The sequence below is a fragment of the Helianthus annuus genome, chromosome 5, assembly GCF_002127325.2.
Source record: "Helianthus annuus cultivar XRQ/B chromosome 5, HanXRQr2.0-SUNRISE, whole genome shotgun sequence".
NCBI classification, from domain to species: domain Eukaryota; kingdom Viridiplantae; phylum Streptophyta; class Magnoliopsida; order Asterales; family Asteraceae; genus Helianthus; species Helianthus annuus.
Window position 1 is genome coordinate 172335258 of NC_035437.2, and position 15013 is coordinate 172350270.

At 35.9% G+C, this 15013-nt stretch overlaps 2 protein-coding genes across 2 annotated transcripts; both read left to right on the forward strand.

Moving 5' to 3' along the window:
- The first annotated feature begins 3345 nt into the window (after nucleotides 1-3345).
- Nucleotides 3346-10577, forward strand: LOC110942148 (probable galactinol--sucrose galactosyltransferase 1). The gene is made up of 13 exons (XM_022183877.2): nucleotides 3346-3613; nucleotides 5553-5818; nucleotides 5901-5991; nucleotides 6070-6118; nucleotides 6221-6312; nucleotides 6406-6513; nucleotides 6597-6731; nucleotides 7165-7566; nucleotides 7644-7785; nucleotides 8267-8334; nucleotides 8991-9125; nucleotides 9211-9428; nucleotides 9868-10577. Exons 1-13 carry the CDS (start codon nucleotides 3423-3425, stop codon nucleotides 10242-10244), a joined length of 2274 nt encoding a protein of 757 aa, XP_022039569.1. The 5' UTR covers nucleotides 3346-3422; the 3' UTR covers nucleotides 10245-10577.
- Nucleotides 10578-12400: 1823 nt separating this feature from the next.
- LOC110942145 (transcription factor MYB80) lies at nucleotides 12401-14836 on the forward strand. The gene is made up of 2 exons (XM_022183873.2): nucleotides 12401-12810; nucleotides 13915-14836. Exons 1-2 carry the CDS (start codon nucleotides 12548-12550, stop codon nucleotides 14642-14644), a joined length of 993 nt encoding a protein of 330 aa, XP_022039565.1. The 5' UTR covers nucleotides 12401-12547; the 3' UTR covers nucleotides 14645-14836.
- Nucleotides 14837-15013: the final 177 nt, after the last annotated feature.

Sequence of the window (15013 nt, forward strand, 5' to 3'; positions counted from 1 at the left end):
AGAAGGCATCAAGGAGCTAAGGCAGGTATCATCTCCGGCATTCCTTCATTTACTACACCCTCATTTACTCACCTCTCATTAACTTCCGACCAACATTCCCCCATATTTAATACACACACATATTAATTAGATTCACACCAAAGAGGAAACCTTCCGGTGATTATACTCATCGGAGGAAGCTCCTCTCATCTTCCGGCAAGTTTACTTACTCTCACGCCGGAGCTTGGTCACGGATCCCCCTCCTGGGGTCCTCCGTGGCAAGGCTAACGGTTTGCTCTTTTGTAGTAACGAAGATAAAGGCTCTTAACGTCAACGAAGATCAATCTAACGTCAGCCGGGAGTTGGGTATTCGACACCATCCAACAAACTTACGAAAATTTGACTTTCGGATGGTTAATAATTTTAAATATCAGGCGGTGAATGCAAAGGGATTCATGTGGTCTCCAAAATATAACCGTGAGTCTGTGACCATTGCGAATTTTTTTACTTTTTTTCTTTATTTCTTCATTTCCATAATTTATTTTGTTCTCACCAACCAAAAGATATTTTTCAGAAAATATCAATCACCATTCCCCCGTGTTGAACATGTTTGCTTCAATCATTTCATCATTTCAAGTCATTTGTAACAGCTGGATAGGTCGCTATCTCCATATGATGTAACACTAGACATGTCTTATTTTTTAATAAATAAACCTTGTTTATATTGAATCAACTGATTTTATCTTGTATTGTATTATTGTACTAAACTTGTATTGCATTAAATTTATCAAAAAAGTGACCTTATTGCATTAAATTTATCAAAGAAGTGACCTTAATGTCCAACTAATATGATGGCATGATACAAAAATATATATTTAAATTTAGGGGCTGTTTGTTTACCTCTTAATGAGGCTCTTAATGGTTCAGACCTCTTACTGGTTCAACACTTAATGGTTCAGACTGTTTGTTTCGCGGACAGATGTCTGAATGGTTGAGCATTATACTAAGTCGGAATGGTTAAGACCTCTAATCTGAATTGGTCAGACATTTGCCTCTAAACGGTTAAGCATTATACTGACTCTTAATGGTTCAGGTCTCTTACTGATTCATCACTTAATGGCCCAAACCTCTTATTGGTTCAATACTTAACCATTCAGAAGTTGCCAAAAAGCCCTTAGTGTAATCTAATTGATAAAGCACTTTAATAGATATGCAAAAGTTACTTAGAACTCAAATTATTCACATATACTACAAACATTAAATTTAATATAACATAGTACAAACTCTTTTTTATTTATTTTAATTACAATCGGTTCTTCAATTTAAAGATTTGCGGGCTTTGCCTTGTTTTATTGTATAAAGGCTTTACCTTGTTTTATTGTATAAAACAAAGTAAAAAGATAGATTTATATTAGTTTTTCTTTGTTTTAACAAATTTGGGACAAATCTATAACTTGTATGTTTTGGTTTCTTGTACGTTTTTAAATTGTGACCTTTTTATATTTTATTCAATGGAATGTTCCTCTTCGATAACTTGATTTGGAATTACTTAACAATTTAATTTGTTTAAAATATTATAATAACAAGAATACTATATCAATCAAGATATTGTATTAAAACAAAATACGTGGATATGAGTCATAAGTTAACAAGCTATGTGATTAAGACAGATCAAGCTGATTGGTTGAACTGAAAACTGGACCTCTAAGGCTGCATGGTATGGGGCGCTAAGCCCATGCCACAGGGTCGGCTTGAAGGGTGTACGGGGTGGGCGACGGCTCAAGGCCCAAACCCTTCGGGGTCCCGAAAATTTATTTATTTTTAATAAAGTTACGCTATAGAACTTAGAATCTATATGTACTGAATTGAAAATTGACATGATGAGGCTTATGGTCTTGTGGTTCGCAAGTCACTTTATTAGCAAGTAGACCTTGGTTCTAATCCTGATAGCTTCGTATTTACTTGATTTTTTTAAGAGTTTTGTGTGTATTTTCTAAATAAATTTGGATAGGTTACGATGGTTTTACATGATCATAAATAACAATTTTTAAAGTTACGACATAACTATTCCGTGTTTTCTGAATTAACCCTTACAACGTGTTTTCTTTCTACGTTTCATTGTCCAAATGCGCTCGTGATATGTTTTTTTATCTACGTTTCCACGTAAAAAAGCAGCCCGCCGCAACATGCGGGCGATTCCACAAATTTTTAATTCATTTTCATATATTTAAAACTTTTTTGTATATTCTTTTTAAAAGTTTATATTTTAGGGACCCATATTTTCCACGATATTGAAGCAAGCTCGAGCCGAGATTTTAACTCAATTGAGGTTGTTCTCAAAATAGCTCGAGCCGAGTCGAGTCGAGCTGAACTCGAGCTTTGGGTTTTACTCGCGAGCTGAGCTCAAATAAGTAGACTCGAACCGAGTCGAGTTCGAGCTTCTTAAAAACATGTCGAGCCAAGCTCAAGCCTAGTCGGGCTCGACTTGATTCGTTTACACCTCTAAGGGAAAGGGCCATAAGGCACCCTCAGGATGTGGTTGGGATGAATTGGTGCTAGAATCACCATCGCCGCAATCAATGTAGGATGAGATTTGGGATGAAAATTATGATTCGTGAACCCAAACTCATCCTAAAAGAAGGTCAAAAGTTGCCTTGGAAATTGGTATCTTGTCGACTTTGGTCTTGATACCGATTCGAACATTGATCTTAAGTAAATTTTGGTAGTTATGATTAAAATAACGTGCCACTTGATTATTAGTTAGTTATTTCGAATAGGTTTTGGTTCGTTAAGGGTGCCCCCTTCACCCCAACTAGTAGTACCACAAGTCTAATAACCGGTTCAGTTTTATACAGGTTAACAAACCATTACTAGCTTATAGTCTATGGCATTATAGCCTTGTGACATCTTGGGGTGGGATAAGACTTATAGATTATTAGGTCCAGAGTTCGATTCCCATAAGGGGTTTTTCTAGATTTATTAGGTTTCCTCCTGAATTAGTGTATAAGCATTATGACTAGTGTAGATGGATATGATCGGGTTGTTTTCGCTAATGACACGATAAGTGGTCCGTCATTGATCTAAATTTTTCGTAATCGATATATATCCGCACCCAATAATTCAGAAAAGTGTATTTGATGAACAAAGCCAAATAATGTATCCGATCATGTTGGCTTTTGATTAAAAAAAACGAAAATGACGTGACCAAATATGGGCCGTGACTGACCCGTATCCATTCCAATCAAACGCAACACATCATTGTAAAAATAATAAATAAATAAATAAATAAATAAATAAATAAATAAATAAATAAAATCACACACGTCACCTATTTTCACATATAAATACCCCTCAGATCTGATATTTTCACTTCAATCAGTTCAGTTCACAACAGATTTCCAGTTCATAACAGATTTCTGTTACATTCAATTCGTTGAATAACGATGACGGTTGGAGCAGGTATATCTGTAACTGATCGGAAGCTCAGTGTGTTCGGAAATCCTGTGTTGAAGGACGTACATGACAATGTTTTCGTCACTTCTTCAACCGGTGACGGTATGATCAATGGCGCGTTCATCGGCGTTCGATCGGAACAAACCGGTAGTCGTATGGTGTTTCCGGTTGGAAAACTCGAGTAAGTTTGTTACTATAAGTTGTTTAACTGTTTGATTTAGTTATTTTGAAAACGGTTATGTTGTTTATGTAAGTTGATTTTGCTGTTGAACTTGTTTAATATGTTTTTGAGAATAATATGATTTGAATTGCTAGATTGTTTGGAATAGAGGATGTGAAATGAGGTGATTTAGGTTTATGTGTGTGTTTTGCTTCGAATTGTATTGTGAGATTTGTTTTGAATTAGAATGAATGATGATATTGAGAATCATATGCTTCAAATTGCTAGAGAGATAGTTTAAAAACGTTTATGTTAATCTCGGTTGATTATATATTTATATATTGCAATATTTGTTTGATTTTGAAAACAGTATGATTTGAATTGCTAGAGAGGGGGGGGGGGGGGGATTTTGGTGAGTAGAGTTATTGATTGGAATAGTGGATGTGAAGTGAGGCGATTTAGGCTTATGTATGTGTTGTGCTTCGAATTGCATCGTGAGATTTGTTTTGATTTAGAATGATCATGGCCGGCCCTGGGGGTGGGTGGGGAGGACCACCGGCCAGGACCCGATATTTCATGGGGCACGTTTTTATGGAAAAAACCCGATATGTATATGTAAAATATTTTTTTAATCGGGTACATTCATACAAACAACAACATAGGCCCCCTTACAAAACTATCTTATGGTTTAGATTAGTTATTAACCCATTTGGCATTAGATTTAGACCTTTAGTTAGCCAAATACCCAATTTAGTTAAGGCCTAAGGGCACATTTTTTCGAGCTTGAACAGGATACACGAATTCTCAGGACCGGCCCTGAATGATATATTGATATTGACTTATTGAGAATAATATGCTTTAAAATGCTAGAGAGATGGCTTATAAACGATTATGTTAGTCACGGTTTATTATATCGTAAGACTTGTTTGATTTTGAATGTTTAAAAAAAAATATGCTTCGAATTGAATAGAGTAATGGATGCAAAATGAGGCGATTTAGGTTTTTGTGTGTGTTTCGCTTCAATTACATCGTAAGATTTGTTTTGATTTAGAATGTTAAATAATATGCTTCAAAATTCTAGAGAGATAGGATTTTGTTAACTGGAGTTATTTAGAATAATATTGTAAGACTTGATTAAATTTGAATGTTTTTGAAAATAATATGATTTGAATTGCTAGAGAGATAGGATTATGTTGAATAGAGTTGTTGATTGGAAATTTGGAATAGTGGAAGTGAAATGAGGCGATTTAGGTTTATGTGTGTGTTTTGCTTCGAATTGTATTGTGAGATTTGTTTTGATTTTGGATGGTATTGAGAATAATATGCTTTAAGATGCTAGAGAGATGGTTTATAAACGTTTATGTTTATCTCGGTTGATCATATTTTAAGACTTATTTGATTTTGAGTGTTCTTGAAGATAATATTCTTTGAGCTACAGAGATAGGATTTTTGTGGGTAGAGTTATTGATTCGAATAATGGATGCAAAATGCTGCAATTTAGGTTTGGGAAAATCACGAAAATGACTATTTTGACCCGATGAGTTTGACAAAATAGTTTTTGACTTTTTTTCTTTTACAAAATGTCATTTGACTTTTCTTGTTTTAGTTAAGTATATGTTTTAGCCAACCAGAGGCTTCCACGCAACAGATTTTAACCTGGCAGCCGATTTCTGTCTGGCGCGCCAAGATTGAAATTTATTGCTCCAAGGGACACTTGTCAAACACTGTTGATTGGAAAACTTTTAAGTTTAAGGCTATTTTGTCAAACTCAATGGTCAAGATGATCATTCGATGATTTTCCCTTAAGGTTTATGTGTGTGTCAGTGTGTGTTCCGCTTCGATTACATCAAAAGTTTTATTTCGATTTAGAATGCTATTGAGAATAATAATTCAAAATACTAGAGAGATATAATTTTTGTTCACCGGAGTTATTGATCATAATATTGGATGCAAAATGCAGGGGATTGAGGTTTATGTGTGTGTTCCGTTTCAAACTATGGTGGATGACACAAAGAATGGGGAATTGCGGTCAGGACATACCTACCGAAACTCAGTTTCTTATAGTCGAAACGAGTGAAGGTTCACATTTCGGAGAAAATAATGAAATCGATGACGGATCACACCAATCTGCTCTATATACAGTCTTCTTGCCAATTCTTGAGGGTGATTTTAGAGCGGTTATACAAGGAAATTCTAATAACGAATTGGAGATTTGCTTGGAAAGTGGTATGGAAGATTGTTCATTTATAAATGTGTTTTTATGTCGTACTTTATAAGTAGATGAATATGAATTTGTTTTAATTTGTAGGAGATCCTGCTGTAAAAGAGTTTGAAGGTAGTCATCTGGTTTTTGTGGCTGCTGGACCCGACCCGTTCGATGTTATCACCAACGCAGTCAAGTATGCACGTTGAAATAATTATATCTTTCATTTATTTCAAGATTTTATAGTTAATTTACGAATTTCGTAAATGTACAGGAGTGTGGAGAGACATTTACAAACATTCTCTCATCGCGAAAGAAAGAAGGTAATTTTGTTAGTTAACTCTCTACATTGTTGTAGTAATTCATTGATGGATTAATAACCTAATAATCTTTTTTCACGGATTATAATCTAATAATTTATTTAGATGCCGAATATGTTGGATTGGTTTGGCTGGTGCACATGGGATGCTTTTTACACTGATGTTACTTCTGAAGGTGTAAAACAAGGCCTTGAAAGGTACAACTCTTATCAGTTTACACATAATTTTTTTATCGAACGATTTAAGTTATTACTTATTAACAGTAGCCCATGACTATATGATAAATACAGTTTTCAGAAAGGAGGTATCTCACCAAAATTTATTATCATTGATGATGGATGGCAATCAGTTGGTATGGACCCCACTAGTGTTGAAGCTAAAGCGGATAATACGGCTAAGTGAGTACTTAAATTAGTTTTAACGAATTCCGTTAAGTCTTTCAGTTACTCAGTTACTAACAAGTACTATTTGTTTTATATAGTTATGCAAATAGGCTAACTCATATTAAAGAAAATCACAAATTCCAGAAAGACGGTAAAGAAGGTCACAGAGTCGAGGACCCGTCTATGGGACTTCGTTATGTTGTTACAGACATTAAAGATCATCACAACGTCAAGTAAGTTGTTATATAACTTCGTATTAAGATTTAGGGTAAAGTGCATGGATGGTCCCTGTGGTTTACCAAAATTTTGGATTTGGTCCCTAGCTTTTCAAAAATACACGGATAGTCCCTATGGTTTGCTATTTGTAACGCATTTAGTCCCCATCTTTTTCCAAAAGCACATGGATGGTCCCTGTGGTTTGCACTTTGTAATGCATCTAGTCCCTAACTTTGGACCTCTTAAAACCTTTAGATAACCTTTAGATCTGTTGGCTGGGGACTTAATGCGTTACAAAGTGCAAACCACAGGGACTATTCGTATACTTTTGGAAAGCTAGGGACCAAATCCAAAATTGTGGTAAACCACAAGGACCATGCGTGTACTTTACTTTTATGATTTATTAAGATTTGATTATTTCTAAATATTGTCCTATTTATTATTCTATAGGTATGTTTATGTTTGGCATGCGTTAACCGGATACTGGGGCGGAGTGAGACCTGGAACGGGGCAATACGATTCAAAACTATCATTTCCGATTCCCTCTCCAGGAATCGAATCCATCGAAAACTGTGATGCTTTTATAGCCATTGCCAAGAACGGGCTCGGTCTTGTTGACCCTGAAAAAGTCTTCAACTTTTACAATGAATTGCATTCTTACCTCGCGTCTGCTGGTGTTGATGGTGTGAAGGTAGATGTGCAAAACATTCTAGAAACACTTGGAGCGGGCCATGGTGGTCGGGTCAAACTTACGAGGAAGTACCATCAGGCGTTGGAAGCTTCAGTTGCTAAAAACTTCCCTGATAATGGCATCATTTCGTGCATGAGTCACAACACAGATGGTTTGTACAGGTATATAAAGTTCGAAGTTCGAACCCCGTTTCATTTAGAGAAATTTATATAAACTACTTAAACGTAACTTTATGCAGTGCCAAGAGGACAGCTGTTATGCGTGCATCCGATGATTTTTGGCCACATATTACAGCTTCACACACGGTCCATATTGCTTCTGTTGCTTATAATACAGTCTTCCTTGGAGAATTCATGCAGCCGGATTGGGATATGTTTCATGTAAGTTTAAGTGTTTAACTACCTAAACACACGTTGTATGTACTTATTTTCATTTAGATAAAATGCCATTTTCTTCCAAAGGTTTGTTTTTCCGCTTCTGGATCCAAAAGGTTTGAAATCTTGCCATTTTCATCCGGCTTGTTAACTTCATCCATTTTTCTCCGTTAAGTTAGATGTATTTTCGTCTTTTTTGTTAACTTAAAAGGCAATTCGGTCTTTTTCACTTTATGTAAAAAGGCCGAATTGCACTTTAAGTTAACAAAAAAGACGTAAATACCCATTAATTAATGGAGAAAAATGGATGGAGTTAACCTGCCGGATGAAAATGGCAAGATTTCAAACCTTTTGGATCCAGATGCGGAAAAACAAACATTTGGACGAAAGTCGCAAAACTGGCCAAACCTCAGGGACGAAAATGGCATTTTACTAATTCATTTATTAATGATTATGTTTGCTAATTTGTATTGAGTTTACATTGTAGAGCTTGCATCCCATGGCTGATTATCACGGTGCTGCTCGTGCTGTTGGCGGCTGTGCTATTTATGTTAGGTGGCCTTTTCAATCATTTTGTTGTTTATTAAATATTTTTTGACATTAGTTAACAAGCAAATAATTATGAAATTATAGGGACGAACCAAACGTTCGGCGAACAGTTCGTGAACCGTTCGGTTGGAAGTTCGTTTGTGTTTGTTCGTTTATTAAACAAACGAACACGAACAAGAAATTCCGTTCGTTTAGTTAAATGAACAAACATGAACAGAGGTCGTGTTCGTTCGTTTATGTTCGTGAACGTTCGGTAACGTGTTCGTCGATACTTCATTAGTGTTTTTAGTATTTATATTTATTTAAATAGTTCAAAATTCCAACAAATTAAATATCTAATAAGTGTCGGTGTATTATATATTCTGTTCATGAACCGATTGTTTGTGTTCGTTTGTTTCCATTTGTGTTCATGAACATTAGTTTATGCTCATTTGTGTTCGTCAACGTCTGTTGCCTAAAATTAACAAACAAACACAAACGAACACGAACAAGTTCATTTCCTTAACAAACGAACACAAACATAAAATCTCGTTCGATAAGTGTTCGTGAACGGTTCACGAACACATATATTTCTTAACAAACGAACACGAACAAGGTCTTGTTCGTGTTCGTTCGGTTCGATTCGTTTGCAGCCCTAAATTATTTATATATATACAATGCAGTGACAAGCCTGGGCATCATGACTTTAATTTATTAAAAAAGCTTGTGCTTCCTGATGGATCGATACTGCGGGCCAAACTTCCAGGGAGACCAACAAGAGATTGCTTGTTTACTGATCCCACCAGAGACGGAAAAAGGTAGTTATTGTTTATTTATCAGTTATTACAAATTCACAACTTTATGATGATATTAGGTCTCTAACTCATACGTAACGTTTTTCAGCCTTTTGAAGATCTGGAACGTTAACAATTACACTGGAGTGGTGGGAGTTTTCAACTGCCAGGGAGCAGGGTGGTGCAAAGACGGTAAAAAGATCCTCACGCACGATGAACAACCAAGCACCATCACTGGCGTCATCAGGGCTAAAGATGTAAATTACTTGCCTAAAGTTGCCGATTCTACATGGGATGGTGATGCAGTTGCATACAGTCACGTCGGCGGTATGTGTTACACACATCAATAAAATGGTTAATCAAATGTTCTAGCAACCAACTAGCGTTCTGTTGCTATTTGTGTAACTAACTTGTACATATATTAACGGGTCAAAATGATACCAGCTAAATATTTATACTTTTTGATTGGAGTTAACTACTAATTTCGTCCCTGTGGTTTTCAAAAATCACTATTTCTGTCCATTAGTTTAAAAATTGCAATTTCAGTCCCTGTGGTTTCACTTTCGTAACCATTTCAGTCCCTGTGGTTTCACTTTCGTCAACCATTTCAATCCATTATTCTGTTAAGTACAGGGACTGAAATGGTTACGAAAGTACAACCACAGGGACTGAAATCGCAATTTTTAAACTAATGGACTGAAATAGTGATTTTTGACAAACCACAGGGACGAAAACAGTAATTAACTCTTTTGATTTCATTTTGCAGGTGGACTGGTTTACCTACCAAAGAATGCATCCATCCCAGTAACATTGAAACCGAGAGAATACGAGGTTTTTACAGTAGTTCCTATTTCGAAACTGTCATGTGGTGTCGGTTTTGCTCCCATAGGTTTGACGGAAATGTTCAACTCTGGAGGGGCGATTTCGGAATTCCGGTATGAGACAGAGAAAGAAGGAAATGTGGAGTTGAAAGTTAGAGGGTGTGGTGTGTTTGGCGCGTATTCAACTAGAAAACCGACTAGAGTAATTATTGATTCGAAAGAAACCGAATTTGGGTATGAAGAAAGAAGTGGACTTGTTAGTATTAAACTGAGTGTTCCTGAAAAGGAAATGTATTTATGGGATATCATCATTCAAGTGTGAAGAGGCGTTTAGTGTCGGTTTGCAACTCAGAATGGGTTCAAGAGCTTGCAGGGCTATAAGTACCAAAAGTGGGATATTTATGAGGGTTGTTCTACCCTGTTATTTGATATTCATCTGACTCAAGTCAACCGTCATTTAGACAAGACTTGATCGTTAAAATAATTCAACGTAGTATGTCGCAGCGTGTTATGGTGTTGTATAGTGAGATGCATAACAAATGTCATCATGATTAATAGATGTGGTTTTTATAAGAACTATTTATCTTGTACTTTAACAAGAACAATGTATTTTAGCTTTGATATTATATGAATGCATTTGGGTCTTGTTCTGATAGAGTGATCGCTCGCTTTTGCTTTCAGTTTGCACTCAACAATCCTCTCCTCAAACCTCAATCTACATCGGGGCTCCCTTTCAACTATAGTCCATGTACTCACACTACGCCTTGTGCTACGTGTTCTAGTTGAGCCAATCGATAGTTAAACCAGGTCGAACCACACATGACATTTGTTATGCAAGTGCATTTAATGAGCCTCATGTCTTTCACCACCCGGCCATTCACAGGTATATTCATAAACAATTCTTATCATTTTTTTAAAATACAAGATTATCCTTTGGATTTATAATTGTTTAAAACCGTTAAACCGCCAAAACTGAACCCTAAAACCATAAAAAGTGGCCCAGTTTGGTTGACCCAACCAACCCAACTGGTTCAGTTTGTCTTTTTCTAAAACCGTATTAGGGGCTCGGCCAAAATTTTTGTTGCGCCCAGTGAACATCCCTAATAAAAACATTGCCCGGGCACCCCCAATGCCATTCTTGGAAAACATAATAAACCTATTTTCTCAACAAGATAGTATACAATTTCAACCACCTCATATTCGATACGCATACACTTACCTTTGTCGAACGATATTTTACCATATATAACGCTACTTACTCTCACACACGAGGTTCGTCTCAGAGAGAACCCATCTCTATGATGAGACTAACCGGTGTTCCTATACAGTGGCGGATCTTTATAAAAAAACGGTAACGAAATCGAAAAAACGTTATATTTTTCCAAAATTTACACTAATTTTACACTACCGCCAGAGCGCCAAGCTGTAGCGGGGGTTACCCCTTGTTTTATGCTGGATCCGCCCCTATTCCTATATATCAACCAGTCCAAGGTCCGAAATCCTTTGTAGCTACATTATTAAAAAAATAAACAAATGCAAAGTTGCAACTTGAAAATATTAAAATCTACAAATATTTCAAATCTCATAAACATTTTTACATTTTGTTTGTTTGTAGCTAAAATAATGCTAAAAGTATACACGGCTGTTTGACGAATCCTCAATCAACCTCTTAAAATTATTGGAAAGGGGAAGGTTATGACGCAAGCCCTAACCTTCAACTAGCCGTTCAGTAAAACCTCAAAAGGCCGTTTAAAAACAGTGTGAAATTAGATTGTCAGTGACGTGTGTATTGTAGGCCCAAACATAATGACATTATTGTGTCAACTACAATAATAGAAAGACTATTTTGCCCACCCAATACTTGGCTTTTTCAGCCATAGCTAAACCAAACATTCAACACTTAAGTTAGGGGTAATTCGGTCATAATGAAGATTAAAAACTAAAAGCCCTATAAATCAGACCTCAAGTTGCACACACACACACACACAAATAAGTAGCACCAGATAGACCAGCAACTCTTGCAGGAAAGCTTTGCAATGCAAAGAAACAAGAATATTAATTCTTGACATAATATTATTCATGTTCAATCTACCAAAACACAAGACATGAAACTCAACTCAACTCACTCACCCACACGTGCACACACTACCTTATCTTTCGTAGCTACTTTTGTATGACCAAATCGGTAAGCCACCCAACTCAATCTCTAGTCAACCATAGCCACACGTGTACATTGAAAGAGGAGTTGACCAAGTGTTTTATGAGTGAGCAACCTGCCAATGTCTCACACGCTCAACGACGTTGAATTCTTTATCCTTTTATCATAATATCATGCACCTCTAATGTTCATAATCATGCAATATTGCATGTATATTTAACCATTCATGCACTTGAATCAAAATATAATTAAAACCCTCACATTTCCTCTCAACTTGACACAAATTCACAAAACCGTCTTTCAATTCTTTTCTTCTCCGGTTGATCTTTCGCGAAAAAAAAAAAGGTTTTTGTAAGGATTTTTTTAGGGTTTACAACTTTTGATAGTTCAAGAGGGTAGTGAACCACTAAACCCTAAAAAGTTTGTTGGTTTTTTTTTTATTATTATAAAATTAAGAAATTAAAGAAATGGGTAGGATTCCATGTTGTGAAAAGGAGAGTGTGAAGAAGGGTCAATGGACCCCTGAGGAAGATCATAAGTTATCTTCTTATATAGCTCAACATGGGACTCGAAATTGGCGGTTGATTCCTAAGAATGCAGGACTCCAAAGATGTGGGAAGAGTTGTCGGTTAAGGTGGACTAACTACCTGCGACCGGATCTAAAACATGGGCAGTTCTCGGATGCTGAGGAACAAATCATTGTCAGGCTACATTCCGTCTTAGGAAATAGGTATGTACAGATTATAAAACCTATGAATGATGTTTGCATATCATTGTCATGGGCCTGGTGCATGTGCATACTTAGGAAATTACTAATGTAAAAAAGGGGTTCTAAACAAGTAAGTCACAATTTTTGTTTAAGGTAACACACGTTTATGTTTGCATTTTATAAAGGAGAAATCACAAAAAGTATTCACTTTCTAGGGTTTGTTACATATAGAGTAATTACATCTATCATAGTCAATTTTTAACTGGTCCTATGATTGAAAGAAAGTCTAATACATAAGGAAAAGTAGATACAAGACAACAAAAGTAGGTATAGAGATGTGAATGTTATATATAATACACACTACTAGAAAATTGTCAAATTGGCGATAACGATATCCACAGCAAATCTGTCAGAAAATGGCGCGAAAGTTTAGGGTTTTGTCGGAAAATTGTGAGAAAGTTTAGGGTTTTTTGTTTGTCGAAAAATTATCGCAAATGTTGAGTTGTGGAAAATATGTTAGAAAGTTTTATGGGAAAAAAACAAGTTCCTAGTAAGATTAAAAAAAAATTAACTTTCAAAAAATAAAAGTTACCATGGACAATGTGTTATTTACCGGATAAAAGAGACATTTTCTAGTATGAAAAGTAAAGATTAAATGCTAATGTGGGGCTAGTTCGTTTGATAGAGACTTCAGCCTTTTAGTGAGAGGGTTCAATCCCAAGCAAGGTGATAATTTGGTGTAGTTAGTAGTGGTTAAGAGATGTGTATCATTAGCCATTAAAAAAAGTAAGATCAAATTCATAAAAGTAATCTCAAACCTTCACGTAAACAAACCCAATGCTTGGCTAATTAATTATGCTTGCATATCATAGCAAAAATATGAATGTGTATAACCTGAAAAGAGAAAAAGGCTTTCTAGCTTAAAGAAAATAAGAGCAAATTATATCAAACTACTTACCCCTTTTTTATGATTAATAACTAAGAAAGCATAATTTTTTAGAATAAAATTATGTATCCCATAAATTATTAATTATAAATTTATCGTAATTTTTAATAGTTGTAACAATTTTATTCTAGGCTCAATGAGCCAATCTAAGTGATGGCACTGATATAATGAAAGCACAGGTGGTCAGTCATCGCGGCGCAATTGCCAGGACGGACAGATAACGATGTCAAGAATCACTGGAACACGAAACTGAAAAAGAAGCTATCGGGCATGGGGATAGATCCGGTGACACATAAGCCATACTCGCACCTCATGGCGGAGATAGCCACCACTCTAGCCCCGCCACAGGTGGCTAACTTAGCCGAAGCAACTCTCGGTTGCTTGAAAGATGAAATGCTACATCTCCTCACCAAGAAACACATAGATATTCAGTTCCAATCACCGGTTGTGCAGGTGCATCCTGCACAACCGATGATTAACAACAACGGCACCACATCACCTTCTTATCACATGACTTCAAAACACGAAGTTAATGATGATGATACCATTGAAAAGATCAAGATTGGATTATCGAGGGCGATTATACAAGATCAAGATCATGCAAATACACCATCAAACAAACTTTGGGACATGAGTCATGGAGCAACATCTGAAAATTTCCCTGGATTTCATTATGCTTTACCATCTTTTGGTCATGAAGGAGAGGGGTCTCCATGGAGTCAAAGCATGTGCACTGGAAGCACGTGCACAGCAGGTGATCAACAAGGTCAGTTTCATCAAAAAATGGTGGATGAAAATGGTGATGAGTCTGAAGGTGAGAAGGATGCAAGAAATGTTTCAAGTATGTTTAGCCAGGATTGTGATTTGTGGGATTTACCATCCAATGATCTCATGAATCCTTTGGTATAAATATATAAGAGATGCATGGTTAACATAAAATAGAATGTCCAAGATTTAATAAATGTAATGATGTTCATTAAACAAGAATGTCATCTTATACCACATGTATGGTGCAAAAAAATTAATCATTTAAGCATCCCGAATAAGGGAGTGTCTGAAAATGATTATTGGAATGGTTTATCTACGTATTGTGTTTTGATATATGATGTTTTGGAGAGTGCTCACGATTAAATAGATACTAGGTTAATTAGATTCCCGTGTATTTCACGAGCTGAATCATGAAAAGAATACGATAAATAAATATCATATATAAAATTTTAAATTTTAAAGGTCAGAGTTAGTTAGCAGATGACTTTGTAAAAGAAAATGTCAATCGTT